The 10,000-nt window shown below is 47.6% G+C and overlaps 2 protein-coding genes across 4 annotated transcripts in view; one reads left to right on the forward strand and one right to left on the reverse strand.

Moving 5' to 3' along the window:
* elp1 (elongator acetyltransferase complex subunit 1) overlaps positions 1–5,990 on the reverse strand; it is a 12,523-nt gene extending 6,533 nt beyond the window's left edge. The window contains exons 1-18 of one of the 2 annotated variants that reach the window (XM_062549528.1): positions 5,877–5,990; positions 5,225–5,382; positions 4,830–4,982; positions 4,548–4,629; positions 4,238–4,318; positions 3,900–3,985; positions 3,691–3,790; positions 3,449–3,539; positions 3,130–3,253; positions 2,825–2,918; positions 2,134–2,361; positions 1,685–1,855; positions 1,467–1,545; positions 1,225–1,377; positions 839–945; positions 612–715; positions 468–521; positions 168–273 (exon numbers count right to left, since the gene is read on the reverse strand). In XM_062549528.1, coding sequence (XP_062405512.1) covers positions 168–273; positions 468–521; positions 612–715; positions 839–945; positions 1,225–1,377; positions 1,467–1,545; positions 1,685–1,855; positions 2,134–2,361; positions 2,825–2,918; positions 3,130–3,253; positions 3,449–3,539; positions 3,691–3,790; positions 3,900–3,985; positions 4,238–4,318; positions 4,548–4,629; positions 4,830–4,982; positions 5,225–5,374 — 1,963 coding nt within the window. In that variant the 5' untranslated portion in view covers positions 5,375–5,382; positions 5,877–5,990. Of the gene's footprint in view, positions 1–167; positions 274–467; positions 522–611; positions 716–838; positions 946–1,224; positions 1,378–1,466; positions 1,546–1,684; positions 1,856–2,133; positions 2,362–2,824; positions 2,919–3,129; positions 3,254–3,448; positions 3,540–3,690; positions 3,791–3,899; positions 3,986–4,237; positions 4,319–4,547; positions 4,630–4,829; positions 4,983–5,224; positions 5,383–5,871 lie in introns of both variants that reach the window. The other variant, XM_062549527.1, reaches the window with a different exon arrangement.
* A 665-nt stretch (positions 5,991–6,655) lies between these two features.
* Positions 6,656–10,000, forward strand: part of tbc1d2 (TBC1 domain family, member 2) — a 20,671-nt gene continuing 17,326 nt past the window's right edge. The window contains exons 1-2 of one of the 2 annotated variants that reach the window (XM_062549531.1): positions 6,656–6,951; positions 9,784–10,000. The exon at positions 9,784–10,000 is cut by the window's right edge and continues 228 nt beyond it. In XM_062549531.1, coding sequence (XP_062405515.1) covers positions 9,860–10,000 — 141 coding nt within the window. In that variant the 5' untranslated portion in view covers positions 6,656–6,951; positions 9,784–9,859. The remainder of the gene's footprint in view (positions 6,952–9,783) is intronic. The other variant, XM_062549532.1, reaches the window with a different exon arrangement.

Below are 10,000 nucleotides of genomic sequence, written 5' to 3' on the forward strand. Positions count from 1 at the left end.
TGAGCTGTGTGAGTGCATGAGTGTGTGTGTGTGTGTGTGTGTGTGTGTGTGTGTGTGTGTGTGTTGAGCTGTGTGAGCGCATGTGTGTGTTGAGCTGTGTGAGTGCACGAGTGTGTGTGTGTGTTGAGCTGTGTGTGTGTGTGTGTGTGCGTGTGTGTGTGTCTCACCTTTGGTGGTGTTCGTGCTGAGCTGGAGACATCTGCAGGTGTGTGCATGTGTGGTCAGCAGAAGGAAGTCATCACACACCACAAACGACGAGACTCCAGACGCCAGCTGAGTGTGTGTGTGTGTGTGTGTGTGTGTAAGAGGGCAAGAGAGGAGGTTTTAAGGGAGAGAGATGATACCATTATCAGACATTCTGCTGGATTACTAATGGAATTCTAATGGATTGCTCATGACCCTGAGAGAGAGAGTGTGTGTGTGTGTGTGTGTGTGTGGGCGAGAGTTCTCGAGAGAGAGAGACCTACCTCTGTGTCTCCTAAGTAGAGATGGGAGCGGTCCGTCAGACCCAGAGGAAGCTCCTAGAAGAGAAGACGAGAGGAGACATAAGAAGCAAAACAGCGCAGTTTTTGTGTGTGTGTGTGTGTGTGTGTGTGTGTGTACACACTCACCTCTCCTGAGATAGTGCACAAGGCAGTGTGCTCACATGACTGAGGGAAATTCACAATGTTCCCTGTACTATCCTCCCATGGTACTGCGGCCAGCTCGCAATCCTCTGTCAACACACACACACACACATTTCCTGAGCACAAATTTCCTGACATTTTATTGTCGCGGCGTGCCGCATACGTGCCCGGTGGGCGCCGGCCTTAAGTGTGTGTGTGTGTGTGTGTCTCACCCCACAGCAGTTTTCGGATTTGCCCATCCTCCAGCTGTAAAGCCACCGCGTTGCTCCTGCCACTGTGACACACACTGATCACATGGCCGTCTACACATACCTGTGAACTGCACACACACACACACACACACACACACACACACACACACACACACACACACACACACACACACACACACACACACACACACACACACACACACACACACACACACACACACACACACACACACACACGCACACACACGCACACACACGCACACACACACACACACACGCGCACACACGCGCACACACGCGCACACACGCGCACACACGGTGGGAAAGACTTAGAATAAGCACACAAGTGTGTGTGTGTTGACATCAAAATAATGTGCGATAAATACCTGATCTGCATTGTGCCGTCACTGGCTGAGGGTTTGAGCAGGAGCACTTTTGATTGGTCGATCACTTCTCCACAGGTCACCGCCAGGAAGTTGTGCTCTCTGAGCCAGACAACCAATCGCAGCGCGAGAGGACCTGTCCCACCCACCTCCACTCTATACAAGCAAACACACACACATCACATGTACAGCCTATATAAACATGTTGTAACCATTATTGTGTGTGTGTGTGTGTGTGTGTTTACCTATAAGTGTTCTTCAGCACAGGAGGGTGTGTGATGATTCTAAATCCCCCAGAGCCAGGTACATTGGACCCTCCCTCTCCTGCAGCAAGACACGCACACACACATGCGTACACGCACACAAAAGCAAAATTGGGTCACTGGGGAGTTAAGACATGCACACTCTCTCTCTCTCTCTTTCAGACACACACACACACACACACACACACACACACACACACCTTGTCCAAACACACACAGGCGCCCGTCCTCAGTCATGGCAGCAAGGTCATTGGAGCGGCCTGCCTCACAGCAGAAGGTCACCATGGTAACAGGAGCAGGAAGTTGAAGCTCGAAGGAGCTCATCGGTGGCGGAACCACACACTGCCGAAACGCCGTCACCAACACCTTATCTACAAACACACATACACACACACACACACACACATCAGATATAGTATAGCCACACAATACCCAAATGCAATGACCAAGAACTTAACTACACACACATGCGTACACACACACTGCCAACACAGGAGGACTATATCCACACACACACAGACAGTGTGTGTGTGGATATCACACGCACACACACACACAAACAGCTGTAACATCAGCAGGACCTTAAATTCAAAGGTCATCATGCTCATGCTCCCACACAGACAATCTGAGCTGTCTGATTGGCCCTCACCTCCATCAATCACAGCCACGTTGGCGTTGTCATGGCCAGCGTCTCCATAGCTCCGGTCCGTTGTCCAGCCCCACTGGTAGGTGACGCAGGTCCAGGTGCGGCTCAACAGATACAGCTGTAGGGGGCGCTCTGGGTCCCACACCACACACACAGGAGCCTCCTCACCACTCCCCCAACGCAGACACTGCTTCAGGTACCAGTGATAGTTCCCTACTGACCACAACTGGACTGGGGGGAGGGAGAGAGAGAGAGAGAGAGAGAGAGAGAGAGAGAGAGAGATTGTTGTTTAAGGTTGATGTCAAAGGACATTTTCAGCAGAGGAGATACACAGGTGCACACTCAGTGACCACAGCCTTATCTTACAAACCTCAGCTGACTGTGGACACAGACGATAGAGCGATAGAGCGATAGAGCGAGTGTGTGAGTTTGAGTAAGCGAGTGAGCAAGTGAGAGTGTGTGTGTGTGAGTGTGTGTGAGTGAGTAAGGGAGAGCAAGAGAGAGAGTGTGTGTGTGAGTGTGAGTGTGTGTGTGAGTGAGTAAGGGAGAGCAAGAGAGAGAGAGTGTGTGTGTGTGTGTGAGTTTGAGTAAGTGAGTGAGCAAGTGAGAGAGTGTGTGTGTGCGTGTGAGTTTGAGTAAGCGAGTGAGCAAGTGAGAGAGTGTGTGTGTGTGTGTGTGTGTGTGTGTGACTTACTCTGAGTGTTTATGAGGCCATCCTCCCCTGGATTCATGTCCTCCAACCAAACTGCCAACACTGTGGAGTCACTGTTCCAGAGGAGCTCTTTCACCTGCGTACACACACACACACACACACACACAGACACACACACACAGGCACACACACACAGGCACAGGCACACACACACAGGCACAGGCACACAGACACACACACAGACACACACACACTTTACACTTGTTCGCTGTATACGTTTTGCTTTCTCTGTGTGAGAGGTCTTTATAAGGTGTATAAAGGTGTGTATAAAGGTGGAGTGTGTGTACCTTGGCCTGGTCCTTCTGAAGAGGCAGTGTGAAGTCTCCGTGCAGAAGGCCGTTCTTCTCCAGAAACACCACACTGTGCTTGTTTGGATGCCGCTGAGTAGAGGCAATCAAACTACCAGAGGGCCTACACACACACGGACACACGCACACACACACATTTAACTAGGGCTATTCACTGGAGTGTTGACAGAAGCCTGTCCTATACATGTGATGTCTTTGGTGTAAATTAATTTGTGGGTGTGTATCAGTGTGACGTGTGCATGTAGGGGTGGCTGTGTGTGTGTGTGTGTGTGTGTGTGTGTTTGTGTATGTGTCTTACTTCCAACAAAGTGCCTGCTCCAGGCCGTTGATAGTCTCACTGGTGGCCTGAAGAACACACTCTCTGTTCCACACCCGTACCTTCCTCGCTCCTGAAAACACACACACACACTCACATTAGAGGACTTGTGTGGGAGTGAATACGTATTTTTCTATTTCTTAAGTGTGTGTGTGTGTGTACAGGTCCGAGGGCACATGGCACTGACAGAGTGTGTGTGGGAGTGTGTGTGTGTGTGTGTGTACCGGTCTGAGGGCACACAGCACTGACGGCGAACAGTTGTCCATCGCCTCTCCACGTCACTCGAGGTCGTCGGTCGTCCCACTCCACTGCAGGCAACACTTCCTATGGACGCACAGAGAGGAAGGAGTGTGTGAGAGTGTGCGGAAGAGTGTCTGTGTAAGTGTGTGTGTAAGAGTGTGTGTGTGTGTGTGTGTGTGTTTGCCAGACATACTGTATTTTTCTTCTGTGCTGCTTGTTTGCCTGCTGAACCATGGAACTGTGTCTCTTTCTTTCCCCAGCCAACGGTGATGAACTTCCCTAAACACACACACACACACACACACACACACACACACACACACACACACACACACACACACACACACACACACACACACACACACACACACACACACACACACACACACACACACACACACACACACACACACACACACACACACACGAGAAGTGGGTGTTTAATCAAGCTCTGTCTATTCTAAGAACACTGCTTGCAGAGATTAGGGGTGGTGTGTGTGTGTGTGTAATACTGAATGTTGGTATACACACCTTCCCCAAAGTCCTCCTGGTGAATCTGAACTTCAGTAATGGGCTCAAAGTCCTTAGTCATCACAATAATGGTCTGCTGTCCTGCACAGAGGAAGATGAAGATGAGAAGGAGAGGAAGAAGAGGAGGAGAGAGAGAGAGAGAGAGGAGGAAAGAAATGCATCTCTGACAATTATTTTGTGAATTTGTGTATGTGTGTGTGTGTGAGAGAGAGAGAGAGAGAGAGAGAGAGAGAGAGAGAGAGAGAGAGAGAGACACTATGTGTGAGTGTGTGTGTGCGTGTGTGTGTGTGTGTGTGAGACATAGACTGACCTGTGGTTAAAGTGACCAGTTCCTGATCAGGACTCCAACTCATTCCTGTGAGGCCAGTATCAACGCTGCCAACACACTCCAGCTAACACACACACACACACAAAACACAGATTAGTGAACTGTTAAGTGAAAACAACAAAATATGATGATTTTCCTTAAAAACAGCACACAAACACACACACATACTGTATCTCTCGCTCACACACTCACCCAAACATACAAGTGCACACACACACACAAGCAGACAAACACACGAAAACAAGCGTAAAAAGCTGTGTGTACCTGGTGTGTGTTGAGGTTGTAGAGGATGACGTCTCCATTGGCTGTGGCCACACACACACACTCTTGGTCTGGAAGGTCCTGGATGCCCACTACGGTCCCACTGCCATCTGCCGGCAAGTACTCCTCTGCTGTGAGGGATACCTCATCCAGCACCTGCACACACACACACACACACACACAGAAAGAACCAGCATGTTCAAACCCCCTGGTGTGCTGTTGTGTGATGTAGCATTATGGTGTATGTTGCCTGTGCGACTGGTGTGATAGGTCGTAGTGCAGATGAGAGCAGTGTGTGTGTCTGTACAGTGTGTGTGTGTACTCAGTGTGTGTGTGTGTGTACTCAGTGTGTACTCAGTGTGTGTGTGTGTGTGTGTGTGTGTGTGTGTGTGTGCTACCTGTGCGGTCCGTGGGTCGTACTCGATGATGGAGCAGGCGGAGGCGATGAGCAGAGAGCCAGAGTCCATCCTGACGGAGAGGCAATGAGGGGAGCCTGGAGCCTGCAGCCCCACAGAACACACACGCCGCTTCAGCTTCAGGTTCCTCATACCTGCACCTGTTCACACACACACACCGACACACACACATAGAGAGAGAGAGAGAGAGAGTACACAGAGAGAGTGAGTACACACACACACACACACACACACACACACACACACACACACACACAGAGTAGAGAGAGAGAGACACACACACAGAGAGAGAGACACAGAGAGAGAGAGAGAGAGAGAGAGATCTAAACAACAAATTATATAATACACCAAAAAAGCGTAGGCCTGCAGGCACAACACAACCCACTTCACCTCATCTCATCTCACCATGCTAGGCTAAGGTCTGCCTGCTAGATATGTATATTTCGAGCTAATTATGTGTCGCCATCTAAGGTGATTAGGTAATGTAATATTAGGCTACGTTAGTTCATCTAAACTATGACTACGGCTGTCTGTCTGTCCAGCCACGTAATTACATGGAAAATGCTTGGGTTGAGCCCGATTCCCTGAATAGGCTATTACACTATCCACAAATAACACATGACACAAACCTTACTCTTGCGTCTTCAGTTTCAGGTAATGTTGTATCTTGTATAGTCTACACGCACGCTTTAAACCACTACAACACAACACAACACAACACAAGCACGCTGTCAAATTTTCCTTATGGTGAACTCTGACCTCGTGACGCTGCACCATAGATGTATAAACATAGTGTAATAACAGCGCGCCGCACGACGGTTTGGAGTGGAAGTGCATCCAAAGCCAGCGCGTGTCGGCTTTTGCCTTTTCACCCTGCAACTTTGCTGGAGTTCCGCCCACAACGTGCTTTTCAACAGAGATGAGCACTTCCCTGCTACTGTAGCCTATTATAATTGAATATTTCGTAGACGGCATCCGAAGTTTATGCTACAGAAAATGCATTGTACTTTGTTCAGAGCAGCCTATAAATAATTCGATGCCACGGAATAGCCTATTATAAACTGAAGAGTTTTGGCTATAGGTTGCTGCATCCCCAAAAATAAATTGCCTAATATAGGACTCTGATGAACGCAGGGCTTGGTGACAAGGATTTTTAATAGACCGTTGGAACTGTTATTGCACTTCATAGGCTTAACTAATCCGTTTTTTTATCAAACATGATGGGCGGAGGAGGTGGGAGAACAATTCCTGGCGGGGAGGGAATTTCCTGTAATCTGTTAAAGAGCGATCCCTAATCTGACTCACGAGCTTCATTGGGTGCCTCTGTTATGGGCCAGAAAACCACACCTTCTTTCATATCCAAATGTTCAAGTCATAGAGGGTGACAAACCAATCTGGCAACGTAAAGAAACACACATAGGCTACCCCCCCACACACGCACGCACACACACATAACCCCTTGAGCGTACATTTAGCGGTCCATGACGTATGGGCTCTGTGAGTCCTTGCCAGCAGGTCCGGCGCTCCCTGGATGGGAATCTGAGCTAGATCGACAGAGACGCACTCAAGGAAGTGGCCTCCCCTCTCCTCTCCTCTCCTCTGTCCTCTCGCCACAGATGTGTTTACGCAGCGTGCCGTTCGGGAGGGGTGGTGAAGCTACAAGAAGTTCAGGCGTTGTGTGAAGTCGCGTCGAAAGCGCACGGCAGCGGGTAAGTAATAAAGCATACTTTTGTGTTTCACGTCGCTCTGCGCCGGGCAAAGACTGCAACAACAGTCAGGTGTTGAGCCACACGGAACCCATGGGCAGGAAAGGGAGAGAGCACAATCTAACAGAAAGGAATTGTGTGTGTGTGTGTGTGTGTGTGTGTGTGTGTGTGTGTGTGTGTGTGTGTGTGTGTGTGTGTGTGTGTGTGTGTGTGTGTGTGTGTTGTGTCTGTCTGTCTGTGTTTTTCTGCGTGATTGTGAGTGTGTGTGTGTGTGTGTGTGTGTGTGTGTGTGTGTGTGTGTGTGTGTGTGTGTGTGTGTGTGTGTGTTTGTGTCTGTCTGTCTGTGTTTTTCTGCGTGATTGTGAGTGTGTGTGTGTGTGTGTGTGTGTGTGTGTGTGTGTGTGTGTGTGTGTGTGTGTGTGTATTTGCAAGAGTATGCCATGCTTGCACTGATTTATGTTTACCTCATTGCACAGCGCAGTTCCATGCTGTTCCAGAGGGGAGGTGCCCTCAGTGCAGTGTGTGTGTGTGTGTGTGTGTGTGTGTGTGTGTGTGTGTGTGTGTGTGTGTGTGTGTGCGCGCCCGCATCCATTTACATTTATTAATTTAGCAGACACTTTCATCCTAAGCGGCAGAAAGAGAAAGAGAGAAAGAAGCAGAAAGAGAAAGAGAGAAAGAAACGGAAAGAGAAAGCAGCAGTGCAGAGAAGACATTGGAATTACTGATCAATATGGATGAGAGTGGAGACTTTAGATTAGATTCAACTTTACTGTCATGGGGGGGGGGGGTGTACTTGATGGCAACCTGGGTCGCTCTGTGTCAAATCAGACAAAATCCAGGAAAATAGTTGTTGGACCTTATCAGATTTTGCTCAAAGTGTGTCTGCCTAATAGGTCCCCAAACTAAGACGATAATATATGTGATGACATGTAATATATATGATGTTGAGGCTAAAATATTTTTTTAATCCACATGGCACCTATCATTATTTTGTCTGCAAATACAATACTTTATTAATGTTGAGAAAGTAAGGTCTCTGCAACAAATGCATGTGAGGATAAAACAACGTGATTGGATTTTTGGTAATGTTCATAGGACTTAAATGGTATGTGGGTTAGCTAGAAGGAACTTGGAAATCAACATGTAAACATATAGGTGGCAATAATATACCATGTATCGTTCATATAAATGTACTTACTTGGTTACATTGTATATGGGTCGTCATTCTTGCGCTGAGGCAAAACAATGATTTTGACTCAATTTATATGGTACAACATTGCCACTTGTACACTTAATGACCCCACACAGAGCTCCTTTCACATTTTCAAATGCCTATCTACCCTACATACCATTGTAGTCCTATGAAAATGACAGAAAAACACAACCTCCCCTGGTTTAATCCCTCAAGCCCATTATATATGAAGAGCTCAAGTATTGGTACAACATTAATAAAATATGTAAAATATAGTCTCGGCTTCATTGAAAATGAGGGCTACCCTCAATGACTCTCCGAGAATAAATAAAGGTTGAATGAATGAATAGTATGTAAAGAAAAAAATAATGATTGGTACCAAACGTGTGGAAAACAAGTTCATATACCTTTAACATTAATATCACTCTTTTTGAACTTCAAATCTAGGGTCTTGTAGAAAATCAATGACAATGTCGTACTAACTTTGAAATGGTTCTGTCACACTGAGAACATGTTTGTCCTCTACCATATAAAGTTATGGCTTCCTATGAATGATACTACTCATTACATTAATGCCCGAACAATTCAAGAGCTGAAAATAATGTGAAGATAGGATTGGAATAAACATTTCACAGGCTTTGGTTTTGGGACCCGTTCTTGATATAGACAAGGTTTGAAACAAAACCACGGTGTAGCAACAACCTTGTTTGATTTGACACGTAATGACCCACGTCCTTGTTGTCCCTGTTTAGGGTGGTGGTGTTAATGGTGGGATGGGGGTAGTCTGGGTGCGGAGAGATCTGTAACGCCCCCCGGAGGGGAGTTGGGTAAACAGTGTGTGGTTGGGGAGAGAACAGTCTTTGACGATGCTATGCGCCTTACACAAGCAGCACTTGCCCTGGATGGCCTGGATGGAACCGGTGATGCGTTGGGCAGTTCTCACCACCCTCGGCAGTGCAGAACAGTCAGAGGCAGAGCAGTTGCCATAACGTACTGTGACACAGTTGTTGAAGATGCTGTTGATGGTGCAGCGGGGATCTGAGGAGACAGGTGGACCTTCTTTAGTCTCCTCAGAGAGAAGAGACGCTGGTGAGCCTTCTTGATCAGGGTAGAGAGGACTTGATCAGTCCTGTTGATTAGGATGGGTGTGCATGTGAGCTTTTGACCACAATACGCTCTTTGGTCTTCTTGGTGTTGAGAGTCAATTAAATTCAATTCAATTAAAAAAACTTTATTTATCCCTGACATATAAGACATAACACAACATATAAGGCATACAAGACCGGACAAAGGAGAACAGGACAGACAGGTGTGTGTGTGTGTGTGTGTGTGTGCCACCTCATCGGTATTGCTGATGAGACCAATCTCCAGTGTGGCATCTGCAAACTTGGTTATAAGTACTAGTCAAAGTCTGGTAGGAGGAGAGTGTGGTAGTGTGTGTATGTTTATTATGTGTGTAAAAAATGTGTGTGTGCTTGTAATGTGTGTGTGTGTGTGTGTGTGTGTGTGTCTGTGTGTCTGTGAGCGATTGTAATGAGTGTGTATGTTTATAGTATGTGTGTGTGTGTGTGTTTGTGTTTGTAATGTGTGTTTTTACGTGTTTTATTGTGTGTATGTGTGTGTGTCTGTGTGTGTGTTTGTAGTGTGTGTGTGTGTGTGTGTGTGTGTGTGTGTGTGTGTGTGTGTGTGTGTGTGTGTGTGTTCAGTATTAGGACTAACATGAGTGAGCCGGCAGAGAAACCGATGCCCCAGTCGTCTCAGTCGTCGAGCCAGCTGATGACGGACAGCTCCCAGCAGCCCCTCACCACCAATCAAACAGCTGCAGATGGCTCTAGGGCCCGCCCCCAACCGGCCCAGCGG

The sequence above is a fragment of the Sardina pilchardus genome, chromosome 11 (assembly GCF_963854185.1).
Source record: "Sardina pilchardus chromosome 11, fSarPil1.1, whole genome shotgun sequence".
Lineage (NCBI taxonomy): Eukaryota > Metazoa > Chordata > Actinopteri > Clupeiformes > Clupeidae > Sardina > Sardina pilchardus.